Source organism: Hyperoodon ampullatus (assembly GCF_949752795.1).
Source record: "Hyperoodon ampullatus genome assembly, chromosome: 3".
Classification (NCBI taxonomy): Eukaryota; Metazoa; Chordata; class Mammalia; order Artiodactyla; family Ziphiidae; genus Hyperoodon; species Hyperoodon ampullatus.
In genome coordinates this window covers 63632897-63657851 of record NC_136916.1, presented here as the reverse complement: position 1 = coordinate 63657851, position 24955 = coordinate 63632897, and the positions used below count along the sequence as shown (strand labels likewise).

The 24955-nt window shown below is 58.9% G+C and overlaps 1 protein-coding gene across 3 annotated transcripts; it reads left to right on the top strand.

Annotated features, from left to right (window-relative positions):
* On the top strand, positions 1-22004 carry SEMA7A (semaphorin 7A (JohnMiltonHagen blood group); the record flags this gene model as incomplete). Of its 3 annotated transcripts, none has more annotated exons than XM_079699931.1 (14): positions 1-169; positions 14116-14258; positions 14777-14818; positions 15163-15255; positions 15469-15553; positions 15682-15792; positions 16461-16600; positions 17232-17416; positions 18317-18425; positions 18510-18708; positions 20567-20694; positions 20898-21052; positions 21259-21320; positions 21643-22004. In XM_079699931.1, the coding sequence occupies 14 exons, from the start codon at positions 1-3 to the stop codon at positions 22002-22004; spliced, it is 1983 nt and encodes a 660-aa protein (XP_079556057.1). The 3 variants fall into 3 exon arrangements, with proteins under 3 accessions (XP_079556057.1, XP_079556056.1, XP_079556058.1); XM_079699930.1 differs by having other exon boundaries at positions 14107-14258; XM_079699932.1 differs by lacking the exon at positions 14777-14818 and having other exon boundaries at positions 14107-14258.
* Positions 22005-24955: the final 2951 nt, after the last annotated feature.

The window sequence follows — 24955 nt, the reverse complement described above, 5'->3', positions numbered from 1 at the left end:
ATGACACCGCCTCCGCCCGGATGCGCCTCCCTCGGCGCCCCGCGCGCCCGCGTTCCCAGTCCGCTGGCTCGGTCCGGGCTCCCGCTGCGGCTGCTGCTGCTGCTCTGGACGGCCGCCGCCTCCCAAGGCCACCCGAGGAACGGACCCCGCATCTCCGCTGTCTGGAAAGGTAGGTGGCGCCGCGCGAGCGGCGGGGCGCGGGATCAGATGCCGCGCGGCGCGGGTGCGGAGTGTGCGGCACCGGAGGGAGTGCGTGCGCGCGGCTCTGCGGGTCTTGGGCTGTCCCCGCCGATAGCGTGTGGGTCTGGGTGAGTGTGTGAATGTGCGCGCTGCTACACTGGAGAGGGCAGTAACGCTGCGGCGAGAGAGCCGCGGGGGCTGGAGACCCGGCTAAGTCACTCCAAGTCCGCCCGCAGCTGGGAGCCGCAGCGCCCGGGCGCAGGGGGGAGGGAGAGGGCCCCTCTCTCGGCCCCGAGGCGCTCCTGGTCCTCCAGCGGTGGGGCCTCTGTGCGGGATCCTTTCTCCCGCCGGGACCCCCACCCAGCTCCTCTCTTCCTGAGCTGCGGGCTCCGCTGTCGCGCGGGGCGCAGGCTGGGGCGGCAAGGGGGGCGCGGACCCTTTGCCGCCGCCGCCGCCGCGCTCCGGCTGCGGGAACAAAGACCCCGCTGCCTGCCCCCCGCCCCCGCCCCGGCCCCGAGCGCAGGCCGGGTAAAGGGGGTGGGCACCCAGTGGTGAGCCGGGACGTGGTGCGGTGCGGAGGCTTCAGGCACCGGGGCGCTGCCTCTGCAGTGCCGGGACCGGCCGCTCCCTCCTTGTCCGCACGTGGCAGTTGTCACCAGGAATCGGGCCAGCGTGGGGGGCAGTGCCCGTTGGGTGGGGCGCGGCCATTGGGACCCCCAGGCAGAGGATCTGGGGAAGGGCTGCAGCTTTTAGGCCCTGGTGGTTATGTGAACTTGGGGGACCGGAGTCTCCCCCAGGGGCGCCTCAGTTTAGACCACACTGTACGATGGGTCAGAAAGCCGGCTGGGTGGGTTTTGAGGTTTTTCTGCCGCGAGGGGATGAGCTCCCCTCCCCTGCAATGCACACGTATGCTTCCCCACCTCCAGGCTGACTGTGCTCTGTCCCCAAATTTGGCGGCGCTGGGCCCCCCTGTGGTGGTGGTGGCCTTGCAGTGGGGGGTGGGGGGATCTGGCCCCTCCGGGAGCCCTTTGATGCCTGAGGCGGTTTGCAGGGATTGCCAGAGCCTGAGCATTATCTGGGGCAGGTATTCTTAGCAGAGAGAGAAGAAAAAAAAAAAAAAAAAAAACTGCTCAAAAAGCGAGTGGCCCGAACTGCAGCTGCAGTGGAGGGGATGTGACTTGCCCAAGGTCACTCTGAATTGTGTGAGCTCACAGTGCAGTCAGGGGGCTCTGATCTGGCACAGGACCAGTGCTTGTTCTGGGTTAGGAAGTGGAGAAAGATTTAGGCAATTTTTTGGCCATGAAGAGGGTACTCTGGGGGCCAGCTCTGCTACCCAGCCAGAGAGGTATTCCTGGTGGAAGTGGAGCAGGGCATCTGGACCTCTGGCCATCTATCTACTCCTGGTGGACACCTACACACCCCTCAGTCATATTAGCTCCAGTCTGAGCTTCCTCTGCCTTCCCAGCATCTTTGCCTTGCCTCAGTCCCCTTAGCTGTCTTGGACAGCACGGCATTTGTACACTCTGAAGCGGATGAATGGCCACATCTGAGTGTTCTGGAATCTCCCTCTGCGCCAAACCTTTGCATTTGGCTCTGCTTGTCCACATCCTCCATCTTCCCAAGATACCCTTCCACACACATACTTAATGGACACCCACCTCTTAGCACCTAATGCTGCCTCCCCATCTCGGGCACTTAGTTCCCACCCTGAGGCTATTTAAAACTGCTTTCTGTCCTCTTACCCACTTTCCAAAGTGCTCTCTCCCCTGCACACAGTTCACTATTGTAGCCACACTGGCCATGCCTTCTGCTTGGTAATGCACTATTGACCCCCACTGGGGTCTGCCAGCCCCTCACCTATCTTGTCCAAGAGCCGTCTGTGGTCTTCTTCACCAGTGCCAGGCACCCCACTGGCCAGACAGACCCTGCCACCCACCTGTCCCCCAGGACCACCAGCTGGTAATGGTATGCCTAGCTGACAGCTGCCTCCTAGTTCCTGTGGAGTGACACATGGCAGTCGGACGGGAATGGGCTTGGGCGGGGCAAACGAAGGAGTACGGTGAGAGGAGGACCCTTGCTGTAGGCCTAGGTCCCTGTATACCAGTGGGTTGAGGGGATGCGGATGGTGGCCTCCAGGAATGACTAGATCAAGGATAATGGTGGTTCTGGAGCTGCTTCTCCATGAGGCCTAGACAGGGCTTTTAGTTAAGACAGGACAGGTGTGGGGACTGGAATGGGTAAGGAGGGATCTTCTCCATCATTTATTTTCTGCTGCTTGGACCTATAAGTTCTAGGGAAAGATTAGATAAGGGAGTTCTGGGAGGGTCCCAGCCTGCCCTTCTCAGGGCGGTTGATGCCTCTCTAGCCTGATGAAGGCCTGGCCCAGAACAGCTCTGGACAGAGAGAGGGATGTGCTAGTACTGACCTGACAGGTACCCTTGAGCTCTGTACCTGTTTCTGACCCTCAGAGCTTGCCAGGGCTCTGGAGGGTTATCCCCCAAGGGCTGTCACTGACACATGGGTCAGTCAAGGATGTGTCTTTGTGGGCCTGACCTCCCTGCAGCAAAGACTGGAGGGGGGTGGTTTGCAGGTAAGGGCAGGAGGTTGGCATGCTTGTGTAAGCTGTATACCCCTCTCCCATTCCATCCCTGGTTGGAGGAGATGGAGAAGCCCAGGAAGGCCCTGACCTTCAAGGTCAGAGGTGAGCCAGCTTGTCCACAGCAAGAAACAGAGCCCAGTCTCCACTTATCCAGCTGGTTCTGGCCTCACCTTGTCCAGTTAAACAACAGGATGTTATTGTTGACTTGGTGGCTGCTGGGGGAGCCATTATGGGGCCACTCCGCAGGGCAGGGGGTTGTTGTCACCTCCTCTAGGGGATGAGGTCACAGCTGGGGCTCTCCAGGCATCACCATTTCCAGTGGAAATCCTTGCCCCCTTGGGAACTTACATGTATTCATCACCTTCAAGGTGAACTCCCTCTGCAGAACAGGGTGGCGGGGTGGGGGAGCAATTCCCAGGAGGAGGGGGGTTTTCTAAGCTGGGAGAGATAGGAGAGATGCTTGGTGATGTCACCAGGAGTTTCCTGCCAGGCTCTGTGGCCCCTCTGTCCTGAATAGTGAAGATTCTAAGAGCAGGCTGGGGTGAGGTAGATGCTGGCACAGGCCCAGGATGACCACGGTGTGGAGGAAAGAGATGGGAAGTTGGAAGCCTGGTTTTGGACCCAGCTCTGCTGATTTTCTGTGCAACTCTGGGCAAGTGCTTGCCTTTTCCTGAGCCTCAGTTTCCTCAAATTTCCAAAGCAGGTATAGGGAGGAGCTTATACTTATCAGAGCACTAATCCCTTGCCTCTCTGGGGTAGGTGGAGGCTGCAGTGGTCTGTTCAAACCCTAGCAGTGAGGAGAAATTGAAACCTGGGAAGTCGGGGAAATCCTTTAGCTTCGTGTTCTTTCTTTTCTTTTTCTCTCATAAGCGAAGGCTGATGATCAGCTGGAGGAAATGGCTCATTTGGATTGTGACCTCAAGGGTGGGCATAGTAATTCAGCATTTTTGACATTTATCATTTTCAGGGGCCAACCTTGTGCTGGTCCTGGGCTTGGGGAACCAGGGATGAGAAACTAGATGTGTCCATAGTCTTCTCCATGTAGATGGGGAGACAGACAAGCAGGTCAACCTACAGTTACAATGACATGTGTCAGGGCCTGTAACGGAGGCAGCTGTGGGGGTCGAGGAGGTACCTAACCCAGTCTGCACAGTCAGAGAAGGCTTCCTGGAAGAGGTGATAAGTCAGGATGGCAAGAGGAATAGGAGCCAGCTTGGGGAGGGGAGGGACAGGAGGAGGTAACCTGGTGTGACAGGATTTCCGACCCCAGAACTTGCAACTAGGACCAAGGAGAAGAAAGGAGCTGTGTGGGGGTCCCCAAGAGGGAGACATTGAGTCAGCCTGGGCCTGGGGGCTCCAGGAGGGTTTCATGCAGGAAGGGATATCTGAGCTATGCCACCTGACCTTCCACAGCCAGCCCAGCAGTAGGAAGGAAGGACCATGGCAGGCAGGGAAGACTTCCCCAGTGTCACAGCTCCCTGATGGAAATCTGGGGCTGGGTCCAGGGACACCAGGGCTTTCCGCCTGACTCCTGACCACAGGAGTTCTCCAGGTGAGGAGGCCCAGTCCTCAGCAGAGACTCTCCATGGGGTGAGGAACTCCCCCCAGCATCAGCCGGGCCCTGCTGGTGTGGGAGGGGCAGATGACCTTCCTCTGCCTAGCTTCCCCTTCCAGGAACCTTCACCTCAGCAGGGGTGGATCACTACCCAGGCTGGGCACTTGGGAGAAGCAGGGAGAGCTGGACACTCTTCTTGGAGGAGGGCCAAGCCAGGGCCCCTAATGTGCAGGTGGGAAGCTGAGGCTCAGCCTAGGGGGTGGGGCGCAGAAGCCTACAGGGGGCAGTGGTAGGAGTGGGTGGCCCTGGAGTTGACAGCTAAGCCCTCACCTGATATCCTACCCTCCACCCCCAGTCCCATTTCAGCCACTGCAGGGCTGTCTAGCTATGTCACCAGAGACTGACTAACACTTCCCCTGCTCTGGTTGACAGCTCTGGGGCCAGAAAGCTTCCCCTTTTCTTGGTTTCCTTTTTTGGCAAGGCCTGGCTGCCCTGGAAGCTTCCTCTCTTGTGGGGGCGGGGGGGAGGAGGTAGCGGGGAGGAAGGGGTCCTCCTAGAGCAGGGACTGTGGCCCCTTGTTTGGCACCCCCATCAGAGAACATGGACTTCTCCCTTCCCTAGCCAGCCCAGGCAGTGAGGGACCGTTTGATCCATCTCTTTCTTTCCCCCTATGGTCTAGTCAGCCTCCAAACCTCTTGTTCCACCCCCACCCCCACCTTGGCGTGGGCCCTGCTGTGTCTTCAGGACTGTGCCCTGGCCTCCTCGAGGCCCTTGCATCCCTCTGGGTCACTGTGCTGAGCGTTCCAGCTGGAGCACACAGCCCACCTGATCTCCTACAGTTCTTCCCTCACCATTCCCCAGCTCCCCATCCTTTCCTGCCTCAAGGCCATTGCCCTGCAGGTCGTTGCCCTGCCGGTCATCCCTCCATGTACCCAACTCACCCTCCTCCTCCTTTCTGCCAGTTCTATCTCACTTCCTCCAAGGAACCTTGTTGGATGACTCTTAACTCACACAGCCTGATGTCAGAAAACAAATGTCAGAGATCAGCTGGGCCAACATTCTACAGATGGGGAAACTGAGCTCTGAGATGACAGGGACTGGCCCAGCATCACCCAGTGAGACAGGCAGAACTGGGACCAGGCTACGTCTTCTGCCCGAGCCTGCCCTGGCCTTAGCTTTTGGCCTCCCTCCACTTGTCTGTCTGTCTTCATGCTCTGTCCCCAGGCTTATGGCTCCCTGAGCCCATTTCCTCCTCAGCCAGTTCAGCTGAGCCCAGACTCTCCCTGCCCCAGTGCTGTCTGCTCCCAGGAGCCTCAGCAGCCATGACCATTCTCCCTTTAGGACCTTAGATTTGGGCCAGCTCCATGCACTCTTCTGGTCTTTTCCTCAGGGCAGCTGGGCCTCAGGTCTCGGGGGCAGGTTGATCTGTGTCATGGCCTGGGCTAATCTGGGTTTAACCGTCACAGCAGCCTGGGATTAGGCTGATGCTGTCGTGCCTCCTGCACCCCCTTCTTCCAGTCAGGGGCTGGGGCTCTGAGCCAGCACACCCCTGGGGGCAGCCCTCACGATGGAGGGCAGCCAGTCGCTGCCCCGTGCCTAGGTCTGTGTTCCACTCCTCTGGGGGAGGGAAGAGGAGAAGCCCTGGGTTTGCCCTTGGGGGGCATGCTGGTGCCTGGAGAGGTGGGCCTGCCGCCTGTGACGAGAGAGGGCACGTGGGGAGGTCAGGAACTTGGCGCAACCAAGGACTGTGACAGGAAGTGAGAGCATGAAGGGTCAGTGTGGGGTGGTGCCAACGGGGAAGACTTCCTGGGGAGGGGGAAGAGCCAGGCTAGAGAGAGAGGCAGGGACGTGAGGTGGGGCAGAACGGGGCACAGATTGCTGCTCGTGTTCTTTGTCTCCTGGGCCCAGGGCTCTGGGCCAGCCTAGTGAGGGAGGAAGGTCACTGTGGTAAGCCCGGCACCCTAACAGTGGCCCAGGAACCTGTTCTAAGGTGTCTCCGTGTCTGACACTGGGGTTTGGCCTTACCCCAGTCCTGCTTCTCCTTGCGCTCTGAGCTGCCCCCTCTTGCCCAGTCCTGGCCGGGGCTTGGCCCCGGGACCATGGAGTAGGAGGAGGGCAGGCCTTTATCTTCAGGATCCCACAATCCAGGTGAAATTCCACCCAAACAGTGTGATCTGAGAGAAGATAGTGTGTGCCAGATGGTGTATAGCACAAGGTCAGAGGGAGGACTGAGCTGTGAGGGCTGGAGCAGTCTGGAACACTTTGTGAAGCCAGGGGGATTGAGGCTAGATCTTCAAGGACAGGTAAGAGCACGTGCCTAGAGAGAAGGGGAAAGGGCAGTCAGAGGAAGGGAAAGCACAAGCAAAAGGGTAGAAGCGGGACTCAGCCATGGCAGAGATGAGCAGAGACGGGTGGGCCTTGACTGCCAGGTAGAGGAGTCAGGCCCTGCTGGGACAGGCAATTAGGACCCATGGTGGGTTCTTTTTGTTTGTTTGTTCGTTTTTTTGCAGTACGCGGGCCTCTCACTGCCGCGGCCCCTCCCGCTGCGGAGCACAGGCTCCGGACGCGCAGGCTCAGCGGCCATGGCTCACAGGCCCAGCCGCTCCGCGGCATGTGGGATCTTCCCAGACCGGGGCACGAACCTGCGTCCCCTGCATTGGCAGGCGGACTCCCAGCCACTGTGCCACCAGGGAAGCCCCCATGGTGGGTTCTTGAGCTGAGGAGCCAGGGCGGGTAGAAGCGAGTGTTTTTTGCCTGTGCAGGTTGGGTGGGAACCTGGTTGGTCAGATAGTAAGGAAGGGTCTCAGCACATCCTCCCTTCTCTATAGCCTGTCCCAGACTGCACAGCACTTCTATTCTGGGCAGAGACCATGGGATACTTGTACGCTGGTCAGCACTCAGTGCCGCACTACACCCCCAGATCCCTAGTCCCCTCCCCGCCTCAGGCCTGCACACCCACGCTTACTTACACACACTGTCTTTAGGGCATCGTGGATGAAGGTCAGGCATTCATTGGCCAAGCAGCCTCTGACCAGGCTCCACCCTCTCTGGACCTCAGTCTCCTCATTTGTATGGGAGAGGCTGGCCTAGAAGCTTCCAAGGGCTCATCTATGGAACACAGTGTTATAAACACAGATTCCAGAGTCAGTCTGCCTGAGTGTCAACCTCCACACCACCACTTAGCTGTGTGATCTTGGGCAAGTTACTCAACTTCTCTGTGTCTGGCTGCCCTCATCTGTAAAATGGGCATAATAAGAGAAGCCACCTTATAAGAGTTCAGTGATGATTGAATGAGTTAATACACCTGACACTCAGAGAAGTGCCCGGCACATAGTAAACGCTATGGAACGGTTAGGTCGGGGTGGAGGTGGGGATATCATCGTTGTCAGTATCATCCTCCTCCTTTGGCATCTCTGATTTCTGATGAAATGCAGCCCTGGCAGCCCGGCCCCTGCTAGCTCTCCCTAACGGCCTATGTTGGCTGACTGCCCTTGCTCTCTGACCCCTCCCTCCTTCCCCACCGGCCCAGGCTAAGGCTGAGCTAAGGAACCTTCTGTTTCTCAGCAGTCTTCCTGTCCTGCCTGCGTTCTTCTACTTGGGGTGGTTTAGCCCTCCTCTGCCCTCTCCCTGACCCCTGCCCTGGCTCTGGGCCCAAGGGCAGGCTCTGGGCCCAAGGGCAGGCCCTGCACCTCTGCCCATCCTTTCCTTTGAAGGATCCACCAGGTGACTTCAGCCTCACTCTAGGGCTTTTGGAACCTGCTGAGCTGAAGAATGGGCAGAATCTGGACGTGGCTTCCTGCCTTCCCTGGGCTTGGAGCCTCCTCCCCACTCTGGCTGGGCCTCTGTGCCAGCCTTCCCTCCCTGAGCCCCCAGAATCTGTTTCGGCTCGGCCCCGCCCCCAGGACACACTCAGCTTTCTCTCCACACTGCTTCTTATCCACAAGCCTTTGCCCCAGCTGGTCTCCCCACCAGCCAAGCCTTCTGGTCTTTTGAGTACAGTGGCACAGTGCAGAGAGCACACAGCCCTTGCTGGTGTGGAAGGCCCTTAGTTTTCCTGTCTATAAAATGGGCATGCAGATGCTGTCCTGCCTTCTTTACAGGGTGGTTGGGGGATTTGGTGAGCTAGTTGGTGGAAGCAGATGAGGATATGGTTTCTTCTGCTGCCTCCATCTCTAGGAAGCCATCTCTGACTTATCCAGTACTCACAACCCCATGCTTTCCCCAAACGCCCCCGAACCTAACCCTAATTGTTTTGTTCCAAGAGTCATGGTGGGTCATAAAACCTAGACCTTAGCCCCTCCAGTCCACAGGGGAGGAGGAAGCTAAACTCAGGAAGGCCCAGCTCTTGGTCACAGTCACAGCCAACCAGCCACTTGGCTGAGAGAGGGAGCACAAAGCTTTTTAGAACCAGGGCTGAGCCCACACCTGAGATACGCTCCTCTCCCACCCACGGCTGACCTTGGTGGACGGGAAGACGCTCCCCCTCAGCCCAGCACACAGCTCACTGTTCCCATGGCTGATAAAGAGAGACACACCTCCCACACCCCCATGAGCTAAGTACCGCCTCAAGGACCCACCACCTGCCCCAGCACACCGGCTCTGCCCGTCAGGCAGCTGTGTCTGGAGCCTTGCCCTGCTGAGTGTGGCCAGCACCCCAACAGCAAGCACAGCCTTTCCTTAGCACGGGCCCGTGCCACCCCGGTAACTGGGCTTCTGGATATGAGGAGCGGCTGCTCGTGCCCTCATGCCTGGCCATACTGCGAGAGGCAACATAGATGAAACATTTGTTCCTTTGCCCCCACTCCCCCTCCAGTGAAAGGTTTCCGTCCACCGATCTGACACACGCAGAGTTCCACAGTTACTCATTCCTTTGAGTTTAAGGCTTTGATTGCTAAAGGCCCCTGGAGATCAGAGCCCTACCTGGAAGATTGGTGGGTGGTTGATTCCCTTCAGTTATCAGGTCAGTGACTTATCCCCTGACCTGCAAGAGAGCGTAGGGTGGAGAGCAGGAGATGACACAGGGAAGTAGAGAGAAGGTGATGTACAGCTTTTTGAAGATCAAGAGGCTCTCAAGGAAGTCCCGGCTGTGGTCCTGGTCTGGAGCCTGGTGATGGGCACCAGAAACCCTGAGCTGCTGCCTTGCTCTGCTTCTGTCTCCCTTGTTCTTTTTTTTTTGGCTGCACCGTGTGGCTTGCAGGATCTCAGTTCCCCGACCAGGGATTAAACCCAGGCCACGGCAGTGAAAGCCTGGAATCCTAACCACCAGGCTACCAGGGAACTCCCCTGTCTCCCTTGTTCTGTGCCTTGGGCCAGTGGCACGGTCTCTCTGGCCTCCGTGCCTCCCTCAACTTAGTGACTATTCCCTTCCCTTCCACCTTGACCTGTGGGGTTCCAGAGGGTGGCGAGGCTGCAGGCTAATTCCTGGGGCCCTGCACGGGCCTTCCCTCTTCTTCCTCTGGCGAGGGTGTGAGGGGGGACTGGTGATTCAGGTGGGGCACGACTGTTGGAGGAGACGCCTGCCTGACGTGGTTGGGCCTCCTGTCCGAGGCTGGCCTGGCTCCTGCCCCACGCCCGGGCCTCCCTGGCTGCCTGACTCAGGCACTCCCTGCTGGGCACGGCATTCCTGCCCTTCTCAGAGCCCGCCTCACTGCCTGCTCTCAAAGGGTTCCTTGAGGTTAGGATTCAAGGCCCGTCAGGTCACTGGGTCAGCTTGGAAGGCTGTCCCGGCTCAGACCAGACTGCGGGGCTCGTCCCTTCACAGATAACGACACTGGCCCCCATCCTAGCCACCACTCCACCCTCCCCCTGAGCAGCCCTCTTTCACAAGTAATGAGGATATGGGGTTGGCGGGGACCAGATGGGGACAGCACCCAGGGTGAATGAGGAGGAATGATGCTCCACCAGGCAGGCCTGCTTTAGGAAACCCACTCCACAGAAGTTCACACTTGTCCCAGCCAGTCGGTTGCTGGGATTGTGCTGGGAGGGTGGGGGGCACGAGAGGAAGGTCTGATTCGTTCCAACATGATCAGAGCCCCATGGATGGCCTGGCTGGGGGCCTGTGATAGGGGAGGACAGCCCCTCACACCCAGCCATCTTCTTGACCCTCATTTCTGGCGGGGCTGGGGCTGGGCCTTGTTGGTCCTGCCACTGTGAGGAAGGTGGGGGCTTCGGGGGCCATGGAGTCTAGCTGGGTACGTGGCAGCCTGATTGTGCCCTTTCTTGGTCCAGAAGGAGCCAGGATTGGCTCAGAATCATACGGGGGTGGGGTGGAGGCTTGTGCCTGGCCTGCCCCTGGGGCCATGCCCACCCCATGTGTCCCTAGCCCCCTCCCCTGCCTGAACCCCTGGTTATTCTGGGAGCTTTTAGCTCCCACTTAGTCAGCCACTAATGCGTCGGGCCGGGGAGTGAGGGGGGAGACACGGTGCCAGACGGTGCTCCTTTTAGACATCGAGGATGGGAAGCAGAGGGGGCTGGTCAGGCAGGGGGACCTGGGGGGTGATGCTGGAGGAGAGGAGGCTTTCTGGATCCTGGCCCTGCTCATAGATAGGAGAGGGCAGCTCCGCAGACTGACAGGCAGTGGGTTGGTGTATCCTCGGGCCGCTGCAGCTCCCTTCCCCCATCACACTCGGGGCTTCAGCCCGCCTTCCTGATTCTTCTCTCATTAGGTCTCTGTACCCACCGTACCGTCAGCTTCCCCAGCTTCCCCACCGTTGCTCAGGCTGTTCCCACTGCCCGGAATTCTCTTCCTGCCTGTTTCTGACCCATCTAGCTTTGATCCGCCTTCCCCATCCTTTTGGATTCCTAAGGAAGCAAAAAGACGCATTTAGGGATGCGGCACTTGCTCCCTTGGCTGGGCCTCTTTAGGAGCAGCCCCCGGCCTTGCTCAGCCTCTGCGTGGGTGGAGCCTTGAATGCCACCACCTCCCCTCTTGATGCCAAGGGGCCACAGATCCTGGCTGTGAAGGCTTGGTTCTGCCTTCACTTCCAGGCAGCCCTCCTGCCCCTGAGCCCCCAGCCCCCGGCTCCTGTGACCTGAACAAAGCTTCCTTTCATGTATTCATTGAGCTGCTGCCGCTCAGACACTTCCCCGGCACAATCAGGCCCTTTGAGGGCCTCGGGCAGTACGGGAGCCGGGCTGGGGCTGGGGTAGAGAACGGGCCAAGGCCTCGTCCTGGGGCCGAGCTGGTGCCATCTCCCCCATGCACATCACCAGGCACAGAGCCGGGAGGGGCGGGTTCTTCGGGGTTGAGGGAGGCAATGCTCCTGGGCTCCTGTTTGTTCTTCTGCAAAATGAGGTGAGCAGTCCCTTCCTCTTTCCAAATCCTGACCCTGGCAGCCACAGCCAGGATTTGAGGGGAACAGGGCTCAAACTTGCAGATCTGCGCAGGACTGTCCTGGCTGAGCAGCCCCCCAATGCTGCACCCAGCAGCAGGCAGCCCTCACCCTCCCTTTGTGTTCTCAGCAATACTTTGTGAGCAGCTCTGGGGTCTGTACCAACACAGTTTTGCTTGAGTGGTATGGAGGCTTGCTTTGGTATGGCTGTTTCACCCCTCCAACTGGATTCCAGGATAGGGCCGGGCCTCCCCCTCAGGCCTTGCTCTCCGGGGCCAGGCTGAGTCTCTCCCATCAGACTAGAATTCCCAGGGCAGGACTGCATCTCCTCCTCACTTTGACGGCCCTGTGACCCCAGACAAGGGCTCCCTCAGGGCCCCTTCACGTACCCCTGTCTCCACCACTAGAGCTGTGCATTGGCTGTGCAGGCCCCTCTTCTGAGGCCTAGGGTGTGGCCTTGATGTGAGCCGAGGTGACTGTTTGGAGGTGGCCAGCATGACCTGGGCCGTGGGGCTCCTCCCCTGTGGCCTCTGGAGGGCTTCAGATCTCAGGCCCCAGCCCAACATCTTCAGACACAGACATATAGCTTTTCCCAGCCGCCTGGCTGTCTGGGAGAGTAGGTGGGGAGCTGGGGCTACAGACTGTCTAGATTCCGGGCCAGGCTGTGGGGACAGTGGCCGCTGCTCAGGCTGCGGGTGAAAGGGGAGCTGGAGCCATGGAGCTGAGTCAGGAAGGCCTTGTGTCTGTCCCCAGCACTCTAATTTTATCCCAGCTGGTGGGGAGGGGAAACCTGGGGCCTGAGACCTGTCAGCCCTGCCGGAGCCTTGGCCAGCACCACACCCCTACCACCCAGCAGGAAGTGGGCTCTCAGCTCCCACCTTGTGCAGCCTTGGGATCCTGGGAGGCCTGACATCCTAAGCTGTCAGGCTATTTGCGGAGCACCGGAGGAGACCCAGGTGAACCCGAGGGCAGTGAGCTCAGCAATTCTCTGTGGCCTGTGGTGCTGGCATCTCCCTGAACACACCTGAGAACCATTACTCAGTCTGGTGAGCCAATCTCTCCTGCCTCCTAGTGTGACCTTGGGCTAGAGTATCCCTGAAGGCCCTCAGCTTCTGCCTCTGTACAGTGAGCTGGGCCACAGCTGAGGTGGAGAGTAAGAATAGCCCACTTCCAGGGATGACTTGGCCATGCGGGGATGTATCTGAAGGAAAGGGAATGAAGGTGGGGGTCGCATGGTAGGTAGTGCTCTTCGTCCCTGCTGAATGCAGCATCAGTAGGAATGGCTCAAGTGGCACCAAGGGGAATTGGGGGCAAACTCAAGAACATGGCAGTTCTGTTCTCTCTGGGCTTGGAGGGTGTCCTGCTGGGATGTCACTGCTAAGTTGGCTGCCCCTGAGTTTGCTGCAGCTGAGTAAACAGTGGTCAGGCTGAGGACCCAGGCTGGTCCGAGGTGGGAAGATGGCTGATTGCTGGGGGCACAGCCACAGGCTATCCCATTCCTGTAATTTAGCCCTGCAACCAGGACAACCTCAGCAATGTCACCGGAGATGAGACATCTTCTCCTCGGAGACAGTGGCTACAGACAGTTTCTTTTTTGGGCAAAATTGTCCCGGTCAGCCCTTCTACTTAAAGGCCCAGGCTGTGCTCTATGAAGGGCCCCCTGTCCCAGAGTTGCTGGGGAGGGAGGGCTGATCTTTCCCCCTGGGGTGAGCTGGGATCTCTGTGAAACCAGGCCAGGGCAGGCCAGGGTGCAGAGTCCAGCTTGGGGGCAGGAGCTCTGACTCCTGGCCTGCTACTGACCATGTGAGCTTGGGGTGCCCCTCTCTGGACCTTTGTTTTTCCATCTGTAAAATGGGAGAGAGTGGACATTAAGATTCCTTTCCAGCTCTGATCTATACTGACCTGCTCACTAAGGGGATAGAGTGGGCTGGGAAGGGTCAGAGAGGGCTTCCTGAAGGAGGGGATAGGGTTCTGAGCAAAGTGATTCCTGGGAACCTGAACTGTACGTGGGGTTCTTAGAGGCCTCGCTACCCGCAGGGGGTGGAAGTGGCTGCTTGCTGTGTCCTAGAGAGCAGAGAGCCTCAGAGCAGAGTTGGGAGCCCTGGTCCCTCCTGCCCAAGCCCAGCCCCTTAGGAACAGCAGAGTGTGTGTGTGTGGGGGGGGGGGTCTGTTCTCCCCAGGGGTCCCTAAATTCTGTCCCCACTCTGAGGTCACACATATTGTAGGGTAAGAGGTCATGGCTTTGGGGTGAGGACATCTGGTTGCTGGACCCCGCCAGAGGACCCCTGTCTTCTCCCACTCACGGCTCTTGAGTTCAGGCGCCGCCCTAGCCAGATCCAAGCACTAGTTGCTCGGGGGATGCCGGTATGCATGGGGGGCGGGTCAGGATCTTCCAGCCCAGGGTCCAGCCTCAACGTTTCTGCCAATTGTTTCTTCCATAGGCCATGCAGGGCAGGACCATGTGGACTTTGGCCTGGCCGAGCCGCACACAGTGCTTTTCCACGAGCCGGGCAGCTCCTCCGTGTGGGTGGGTGGACGCAGCAAGGTCTATGTCTTCGACTTCTCCAAGGGCAGGAACGCCTCCATGCGCACAGTGAGCCTGGACCCCTCTCCCGGCCCCCTTTTCCTCTTCCCCCTTCCCCGTCTTCTTATCTCCCCCCTGGCCTTGGAGAGGAGCCTCAGGGAATCCGGGGGAACTGGCATTTCTTCCAGAACTGGTCAACCCCCTATTATATCCCATAAATGGTCCCTGAGGGAGGCTCCCTGAGGGTGGTCCCAACTGGCGTGGGTGTTGGAGCAGTGTGGAGAGAAGTGCGGAGCTAACACGCCTGGCTGGGCGGGTAGTGCTGACTGCGGAGGCCTAGCAGGAAGCTGGGCTCCAAAACCCCATGGCCCCTGTCTTCTGAGATCTCTGGGCTGGCTCATGAGCTCTGGGCTTTGGCTCCGGGTATCAGGCTGAGCAGCCTGTGTGATGTTGGGTAAATCACTCCTCCTCTCAGAGCCCTAGTTGCTCATCTGTCAAATGAGCCTATCCTGAGGATGCATGGAAAGCACTTACGGGGGCATCTTGCCCCTGGCAGAGTGGACTGACGCTCCCCCTGTTCCCCCCAGGTGAACATTGGCTCCACGAAGGGGTCCTGCCGGGACAAGCAGGTGAGTGGGGGAGAGGGAGTGCAGAGGGGAGGCTGGGCCCCTTGGAAAGGTTCCTGAGAGTCTGAGGAAGGAAGCCTGGCCCTGTCTTGGGAGCCCCAGTCCGGGAGGAGAGAAGTAGCCCTGCCCCAGGGTTCCCAGTCTGAGGGGGAGACACTCCTTCCCTGAGGCCCTTCCTCTGTTCTTGGAGGGGTTGGAGTCAGCTGCACCCGCTCTGGGCCCTCCTTAGAGGCTGCCTTCTGTGCTCAGACTTCTGATGCCTTCTTCCCCAAGACCGAGGGTTCCAGTGCTAGGCCTGCCAGGGCCTCCCACCAACCAACCTGTCTCCCTCCCCTTCTCCCGAGCAGGACTGCGAGAACTACATCACGCTCCTGGAGAAGCAGGGTGAGGGGCTGCTGGTCTGCGGCACCAATGCCCGGCGCCCCAGCTGCTGGACCCTGGTGAGAAGGCCCCTCCCCATGTGCCTGGTCAGCTCACCCTTGTCTGATGGGCTTCTGCTCCCCATGGTGGGAAGGAGGTGGGGGGACTCTGAGGCTGGCCTCACCTTGTACAGAGTTCCTGGGAGGATGGGGACCCTGGCTGGGCAGCTGGCACCCATGGGAGACAGTGACCGTGGGATCACATGGCAGTCTGACACCCTTGGTCTCCCCCAGGTGAATGACACTGCAGAGTTGCTTGGTGAGAGGAGAGGCTATGCCCCCTTCAGCCCGGATGAGAACTCCCTGGTTCTGTTTGACGGTAGGGCCGTGGCTGGCACAGGAAGGTTCCCAGAGGGCTGCTGCCCTGGGCAGGGGGAGGGTGGTCAGCTCTGTGCCTGACCTCCAGGGCCTGTGTGCCCTTACCCGTGCCCTTCCCACTGTGCTCAGGCTCTGAGGTGTACTCCACTATCCGGAAGCAGGAATACAATGGGAAGATCCCTCGGTTCCGCCGTATCAAGGGTGAGATTGAGCTGTACACCAGTGATACCGTCATGCAAAGTGAGTCAGGCTCCAGCTGGACTGGGCTGGGCTGAGCTGGGCTGGGCTGGGCTGGGCTGAACGAGGCAGTGTGAATGCTCAGGGCGGCAGATGGGATCCTCATGTTTATGGGGAGGCTCCCCTAGGGCCGCTAGGGCCACAGGCCAGTCGGGAAAGCGGGAGCTTGGTACAGCCCTGCGAAGATAGAGCTGAGGAGGTTGGCCTGGCAGGGAGCTGGGGAACAGCAGAGAGAAAGATGTGGAGGCAGGATGGGCCCAACACCCTCTGGGAACAAATCAGAGGAAAGCCCAGACCCAGTGTGGGGTCCCCAGGTGCCATAGCGTATCCCTCTGCTGAGCTCACGTGAGGGCAACACCCACTCCCTCCTCTTTAGGGCTCTGCCAATTAGGCAGAAGTGACATAGGGGCCCCTAGGGCTCTCCCCCCAGTCCCTAGGCCTGAAGTCATTGCTCCCGGGCCAATGACATCTTTGTAAGAGAGGGCAAAACAGGTGTGGGGTGGGAATGTAGAGTCTCAGGCCCCTTGGGGTGTTAGACCTGTTTTTCTGAAGTTTATTCCAGGTGTGATTTGACCCAGGTTTGTTTGTGCAGACTCAGGGGGTGGGCAGGGTGTGGGTGGGTCCTCTGAGAGGCTCCCCGCCTCACACCCTTTCATTCCTGTCCCCGGTAGACCCGCAGTTCATCAAGGCCACCATTGTGCACCAAGACCGGGCCTACGATGACAAGATCTACTACTTCTTCCGAGAGGACAACCCTGACAAGAATCCCGAGGCCCCTCTCAACGTGTCCCGAGTGGCCCAGCTGTGCAGGGTGAGCAAGTGCTGAGTGGGCAAGAGTGTGTGTCTGTGTCTAAACAGGAGCGAGTGAGTGTGTGACTGCCTGTGTGCAAGTGTGCAAGCGAGTCTGTATGGGACTGTGGGAGGAAGTATGCGTGCACAGGAGGATCCCTGCAACTGTGAGTGGGTAAAGATGGCTGGGCTCACATCCACATGTGATAGTGTGCAAATGTGTGTATTCATGGAGAGTGTGCATGAGCGTGTGCGTGAGAATGAGAGTGCATTGATGTGTGTGTGTTTCCCCTGTGTGGAGGTGCTGGGTTGTGCGGGTCTGTGTCGTGTGTGTCAGCGTGAACGTGTGAGAGTGGGCAGACATGTGTCTGAGCCGGTGTGCTCTGTGGGGACCTGGTACCCGCACCCTGCAGGTCCCCACTGTGAGCCCTGTGCCCTGGGTCAGCCAGGCCAGCCTCCTGGAGCCTGGCCCAAGAACCTGGCCTGAGTGGTGGGTTACCTCAGTCTTGTCCCCTCACAGGTCCCGACCCCTTTCAGGGCCTCCCTTCCTCCTCAGAAGGCTGGGTGCTGGCATTCCCGGCAGCAGGTACCCCGGGTGTGTGGGGCAGCCCAGGCAGGTGCTGAGGGGCCTCCTCTCCCCTCCACCCTTCCAGGGGGACCAGGGTGGCGAGAGTTCACTGTCGGTCTCCAAGTGGAACACCTTCCTGAAAGCCATGCTGGTGTGCAGTGACGCCAGCAGCAACAAGAACTTCAACAGGCTGCAGGATGTCTTCCTGCTCCCCGACCCTAATGGCCAGTGGTGGGACACTAGGGTCTATGGCGTTTTCTCCAACCCCTGGTGAGTGGCCCTTGTCCTGGTGCTGGGGCTGGCATTAGTTAAGTGTCCAGTGGGGATCAGAGGGTTTGGGCCCTGCCCAAGGGAGGGCTGGTGTGGCAAGAGCAGGGACCCCAGCTCAAGGGACAAGGCTGTTGCTGGGCCTGGGGTGGGCGGACACACAGTGCTCAGGGAGGTGTGTGTGCTGGTGTGTTTGTGAGTCTGTACACATGGGTGTGTGCGCATGCGCCGTATGCATGCTCATGGCTGCACCTGTGCCTGTGTGCCCTCCAGCTGTGTACTCAGAGCGGGTGCTGGGCCCCGGGAAAAGGCTGCTGCGGCCTCTGGGGTGCTGGGTGCCGGGTGCTATCACACCCGCTCAGGCACTGCCTGCGCCTGATACTTCACACCTCTTAATCACTCTCATTGATTGAAAACAAGGCAGGCAAAAGTGTCAGGTGTGTGTGGGGAGAGGTGGGCGGCAGGGTAGGGAAGCCAAGACCCTGCTCTGGGGCTCCTGTGTGCATGCACAGTCTGGGAAGGGGATGGAGGTCTGGCCTCCTTGGGCATCAGCATTTCAAGGATGCATGTGTTGGGATTTCTCCTGCCCTGGGGTTGGCCTCTGAACTCAGTGATTCTGTGACAGAATACAAGTTGTGGTTTTACATTGCAACGGAAAGAAATTAGGTTGAACTTCCCTCCCTCCCTCTTCCCGTCCTCCCTCCCTCCTTCCTTCAATGGTATTTGGTAATGCTCAGGCACTGGCCTTGGCCCCCAGGATAGTCCCTGCCCTCATGGAGCTCAAAGGCCAGGGAGCTTGGTCGGAAGGCTGCAGTTGTACCCCATCTGGTGCTGGGCTTGCCTGGGTGAGTGGAGGTGGTTGGGTCCTGGGCCTCCCACTGAGGTGGCCTGTGTGTCCCCCAGGAACTACTCTGCCGTCTGCGTGTACTCCCTCGGTGACATTGACAAGGTCTTCCGCACTTCCTCACTCAAGGGCTACCACTCAGACCTTCCCAACCCACGGCCTGGCAAGGTGAGCGGTGACACCCACCATGGCCCAGGCCCCAACCCCATCGCCCAGCCACCCCATTGATCTAGACCTGTTCTCCTTGCCCAGTGCCTCCCAGACCGGCAGCCGATACCCACAGAGACCTTCCAGGTGGCCGACAGTCACCCTGAGGTGGTGCAGAGGGTGGAGCCCGTGGGGCCTCTGAAGACGCCACTGTTCCACTCTAAGTACCACTACCAGAAAGTGGTTGTCCACCGCATGCACGCCAGCAACGGGAAGACCTTCCATGTGCTTTACCTAACCACAGGTGAGGGGCTACCCGGGACCAGCCCCTCCTGCCCACCCCCCGCCTCGCCCCTGGTCTGCTTTGTAAAAATGGGTATAAAGAATAATGTAGTTAACATCTGGTTGGGAGAACTGAGTGACTAAGAGCTGTCAGGAGTTAATATGTGTGGCTGTGGAAGAGTCAGGCAGTGAGAGCTTCCCGGAGGAGGTGGGGCACAAGGGAGAGGGAAAGGCATCGTAGGCTAGAAGGTGCCAGGCTTCAGAGGCAGAAATGTTGTAAGTCTGAGCAAAGCTGGGTACAGCTTTGGTCCAGCTGTCTGACTCCTGAAGATGGTAGGAAAAGATGTGGAAATCAGGAGGAAGGACCTGGTCCAGGGTGTCCTGTGGGCCTCTGCCAGGCAGAGCGAGGAAACTGGACCCTCTCCCTGTCTTTGGGATTATGCAGATGAGAGGAAACTTTTGATGTGGGGTGCAAAGAATTTAGTGAGATGTGAGGAAGGACTTCCAGATGGCAGGGCCTTTGCAGAGAGATACTATTCTGGAGTCTGCAGCAGGAAGGATTGGGGCTAGATATGAAATAGAACTTTCTGAGCCCTCTGCAGAGAATGGGAGGCTCTCACGGCTGGGAGAAGTGATGGGAGGCTGTCACCACGCTGTGTGGCAGAGGTGAAGGGCACTGTGTGTATGAAGGTAGTGACTGGACTGGGAGCTTGTCGGACCAGAGGAGCAAGGGGCCACATCCCAGAGCCTGCAGAGGGGGTCACAGACACATAGAGGAAAGGTCCTAGGCAGGCAATCATCTGGTCATCTGACTGCTTTTTGGGGCAAGTGATACCCTGGGAAATTGGGAGGGAGCAAAAGGGAGGTAGGCTATTCTAGAAACTGGGACAGCCCGTGAGGTGGGATTGGGAGGACCCAGGGGTCAGGATGCCCATTAGTCCCCGACAAGTGTGAATGGAGAGAGCACTGGCCTCTGAGGCAGGCAGCCTAGTGTGTGACCTTAGGTTCCCCTATGCTGAACCTAAGGTCCTTTTCAGATCTAAGATTTTATAAAAATTAAAAAATCCCCTAAGACTACATGCAATGTGGAATCCTGTATTGGATCCTGGAACAGATGAAGGACATTAGTGGAAAAACCCGTGAAATCCCAGTAAAGTCTGTAGTTGAGTTAATATTATGTTCCAGTGACAACTGCTCAGCTGTGACAAAGATCACAGTTATCTAAGAGGAAACATTAGGGGAAACTGGGCAAAGGATATACGGGAACTCTTTGTACTATCTTTGTAACTTTTCTGTAAATCTGAAATTATTTCAGAATAAAAAGTTTATTTTAAAGACAACAAATCCCAAAGAGTCCAGGAAGCAGAGGGGTTTATAGAAGAAGTTGAGGGGTAGAGTTCTGACCCCTCTGGGTTCCAGTCACCAGCTGTGTGACCTTGAGCAAGTTGCTTAGCCTTTCTGAGCCTCATTTCCTTATCTTCGAAGTGGGGATGATAATACCCACCTCCCAGGGGTGTGGAGGATTAAACGAAGTAATGCTAATGCATGTAGCTGGAGGCTTAGCAGTGCTTGGGCATGTGAGACTGCTGGTTCTGTTCTTCATGCTCCAGCTTCCCCTGCGGCCTTGGGGAGCCTAGGGCCTCCTGCGATAGCCTCCCTGGCCCAGCCTTGGAAACTTCCTGTGATGCCTTTGGGCTCTTAAGACCCTCCCCAGTCATGCTGTCCTCTCCCCATCCCACCCCAGTCCTATGACCCTTGCCTGAGCCATGACTTCCCAGCCCTCCCCACCGGCATCTTTCCTGGTCAGCTCAGCCCAGAGGGAGGCTGCCTGGTTCTGTGGTGGGGCTCCCGCCTGCTGACCCTCTGCCTTTCACCTACAGACAAGGGCACCATCCACAAGGTGGTGGAGTCGGGGGAACGGGAACACAACCTTGTCTTCAGCATCTTGGAGATCCAGCCCTTTCGCCGTCCGGCCACTATCCAGGCCATGTCACTGGACGCTGACCGGGTGAGCCTCCCCCGCCAACCCCTGCCCTATGGGGCTGCCCAGGGATGGCCAGGTGAGGACAGAACTCCTCTGCGGGTGATTTGCATGTCCTTTGCCTGGTCTCTGGGCCCCAGGGTCTGCCAGGCCGCTGGACCACAGCTTAGGGGCTTAGAACTCAGTTGGGATGGGGGCCCTGACCTGACTCAGTCCTTTTCTCTTTCCAGCGGAAACTATATGTGAACTCCCAGTGGGAGGTGAGCCAGGTGCCCCTGGACCTGTGTGAGGTCTACAGTGGGGGCTGCCATGGCTGCCTCATGGCCCGAGACCCCTACTGCGGCTGGAACCAGGACCGCTGCGTCTCCATCTACAGCTCCCCAGAGTCAGAGTATGTTGGCCGGGATCCCTTGTCGCTAGGAGACAGCGAACACAGCAGTGGGGGGTTGATGGGCTACAGGAGGCAGCCCTTCTGGCCAGACCCTCCTCTGGGTGGGCACCACTGCTGATGCTGGGTGGGGAGGAGGACAGGGAAGGGGCCAGGCCTGTGGCCTCCTGTCTGCTTAGCTTCTCTCTTCCTTCCGACTCCAGGCCAGTGTTGCAGTCCATCAATCCAGCCGAGCCACACAAGGGGTGCCCCAACCCAAAGCCAGGTACCTGACCTGGCCCTGGCCCCGTCCCATTAGGGTGGTACCACCGTGCCCCGATTGCCCTGTCTGAGGGAGGCCTGGTCTGGTCCTGGGGGCTCCAGACAGATGGGGCAGGACAGTCCTGTGGAGGGAGCCCCCTCGGTGTGGGGTGGTTGTGAGAGGAGTGGGGTGAGGGCAGCAGGGGAGAGTCAAGAGGAGACTGGGCGCTGGTTTCCCCGCGTTCATTTAGAAGCCTTGGCCTTGGAGGCCTATCAGTGGGGGAGGACACAGCCTGCCCTGGGAGCCCTCAGCCCCTCCTCATGGCTATCTCCCCATCCCTCCCCAGAGCAAGCCCCACTGCAGAAGGTTTCCCTGGCCCAGAACTCTCGCTACTACCTGAGCTGCCCCATGGAGTCCCGCCACGCCACCTACTCGTGGCGCCACGAGAACAGTGTGGAGCAGAGCTGTGAGCCCGGCCACCAGAGCCCCAACTGCATCCTGTTCATCGAGAACCTCACGGACCTCCAGTACGGCCACTACTACTGCGAGGCCCAGGAGGGCTCCTACCTCCATGAGGCTCAGCACTGGGAGCTACTGCGCGAGGATGGCGCCGTGACCTCGCACCTGCTGGGCCGCGCCCGCTCCCTGGCTGCCTCCCTCTGGCTGGGTGTCCTGCCCACGCTTACTCTTGGCCTGCTGGTCCATTAGGGCCTCCTGGGGCTGGGCATGCTGCGGGCTTCTGCAGCCCCAAGGCACTAGAAAAGTCTCACACCCAGAACCGGCTGGGCCCGGGAGCTCCTTGCCCACCACTTCTTCCAGGGGGACTGCATAACCCGACGGGGGACGCCAGGCCTGGAGATGGCCAGCCGCAGGCGGCTGCTGGGCCCCGGTGGGGCAGGGGAGGGGTGTGGGCCAGAGAACGAAGGCTCCGACTATGAAGCTGGGGCCTTGCGGACCCGAGACTTTATCTTTTGGAGACTATACTTCAAAAACTGCTCCTCAAACTGACTAAATGCAATGATGCTCTTGGCCTAAGAACCTGTGGCCCAGAGAGTGGGGTTTAAAAAGGGGAGTTGGGACCCCATCTCTGGACCTTTGGGCTGAGGCCTGAGTCCTTCTGGACTCTCTATACCCAAATTGCCCCCTCATCCTCCCTCCTGCCATGGCTGGGGGTGGCTAGTGTTCCCGCAGGCCCAGGGCTGCCCTCTGTGGCCCCCTCACCAGCCCTGGGTCTCACTAGGCAGCTGCCTTGCATGTTTATTGAAGGATGTTTGCTTTCCGGACGGGAGGACGGAAAAAGCTCTATTTTTATGTTAGGCTTATTTCATGTATAGCTACTTCTGACTGCATCTGTATGAAATACCAAAACTGCGTGCTGGGTTGGGGTGGGGAGGGAGGGGCTGGGGAAGGGATGGGCCACGGGCGGGGGGCTCCCAGTCTGCGGCTCCCGGGAATGGGATAAGAGTCCAGGGATGGGCGTGGGTTTGGCGAGAGTGGCATGAGCTGGCTCTGCCCTGGGAGCCCAGTCTGAAGGGGACGTCGTCCAAGCCCCTGATGTGGGGTGGTTATGGGAGGGGGTGGGATGAGGGAGACAGGGGAGAATGAAGGAGAAAACTGAGTGCTAGCTTCACCGTGTTCATTTTGAAGGAGGAGCCAGGTCCTCAGGGGGAGGTTCCGGGACTCTGCCCTTTTGGCATTGGGGGTTGGGGGGCGGGGGGGTGGGGTCCCCCCTCCCCTCCCCTCAGCCCCCTTCTCCAGGGGCTGTGCTTCCATGCTCCTAGCCTCCCACCTTCAGCTCAGGACATGTTATAACTTAGGCTAAACTGTGAATTCCTGTAGGGACGGCCTGGGCCAAGCTCTCCAGGTGGGCGGCTCTGCCCCCAGTCCTGTCCATGGATTTCAGCAGAGAGCTGGGCCCTTCTCTGGCTGTGTCTGGCCAGCCTGGGGCAGGGCCTGGGGCTAGTGGCCTTCCAGCTTCGGCCCCTGCATCTCTTCTCAATGCACTTTAATAATGTAACATATTACTAATAAACAAGCTATTTATTTACCTGTGCCTGCTTCTTGCCTTTAAAGCCATTCTGGTCAGGGGGTGAGGGTGAGGTTGAGGGCACCTGCTGCCCCTGTGAGCATCACACACTCTCACTGGCCCTCTGCTTAGAGCCTTAGAGCTAAGGAAACACACAGCAGGGCTCCCAGTTAGTGAGAGGCAGGAGTGGGATCTAAACCCACAGCTCCTGAGCAGGGCTCTGCCTGCCAAGCAATGACCCTGGAGCCCAGACAGCTCCTGCACCCCACCTTTCCTCGCACCTCAGGAGCGGGCCTTTCCCCCTTCCCAGCCTCCACCCCCTGACCATTTCCCCTGGTAGACCTGGCCATGCCAGAAACAGCCTTGGGCCTCCCTGCCTTCAAGGGGTCCATTCTGGGAGGGAAAGCTGATCAAATAAGACCCCGTGGGGTAAACCTGTGGCGATGGAAGTGTGTGGGCAGGAGGCTAGAGGGCAGGGGAGGTGGTGGTGCCTGAGTGGAGACGAGGTCCTTATTCCAGGTAGGGCCAGCAGGAAGGGCAGGGGTCAGTGTGTGTGCAGAGGGGACAGCTGGAGAGCAAGGAGGGACCAGTGGGCAGGCTTTGTGTGCTAGTCCCAGAGCTTGGCTTTTCAACCCGCAGGGCAGTGACAGGGCTGAGATGGGATTTGTGCCTTAGAAACTCTTGAGCTCCCTCCAAGATAAAGCAAATCAAATAGATTTAGAATCCCAAAAGTTGTGTGAAAAGGAGCCCTGACGTAGGTATGGGAGGTGGGGAGGGGAGCTTGAGGCTCTTCAGGGGGATAGTGGACAGAACTAGGACAGGACCAGGGATGGAGGGTGGGGCATCCTGTGGGGAGATGCAGAGGGAAACCCAGACTTTCTTCTCTCCCCTCCCCTCCCCTTTGTTCCCCTCTCTCCTGCCCCTTGTGCAGGGATCCAGGCCTTTTGAGATTTGCTGGGAGATTTTCCCGAGCAGTAACTACCGGGGAGAGGGATGTGGCTGACTTGGGACAGCTCCCCTCTCTGAATCTGAGCCGAGCTTCCGGCTGGCTTGCAGACCCCACAGGGCTGGAATCGCCCCCAGCCGTGGAATCGCTCCCTCCCATTCAGGCTGCCCTGTGCTCTCCTGGGCCAGCCCCACGCTGAAGGTTCTCCTTGGTTCTTTCCTCTCCCACACCGTGTATTCCCACGGTGGCCAAGGTGGCAGCAGGTGCTCAGGCCAGGAGTCTGAGAGTTTGGGGGACCCCAGTGAACTCTGGGCTGGGGGCAGAGACCTGGGGCCACCATCACCCGTCGCGATCCTGGGCAGACCTGGCCCTTCCTGAGCCTCATTCTCCTCATGTGGAAGAGGAAGGGGCTTGGTCGGACTTCTGAGAGGCCCCCTCTTGCACACTGCACTGGGTTCTAAGACTAATTTGGTCTTTGCAAGGAGCTCAGAGTCAATGACTTGGTCAAGCAGCGGCAGCAGCGGCCCCCTCCACAGGCCCCTCGATGGTGGGGGAAAGGGCAGAAGGAGTGGGTTCTGGGAGTCGCTAGTGGAGAAAGTGGGGCTCAAGTCCTGGCCCTGATTGCTGCGCAGCCTCCAGTGAGGTCCCTGCCCTCTCTCTGGACCCCAGGAAGTTCCCTCTTTCCTA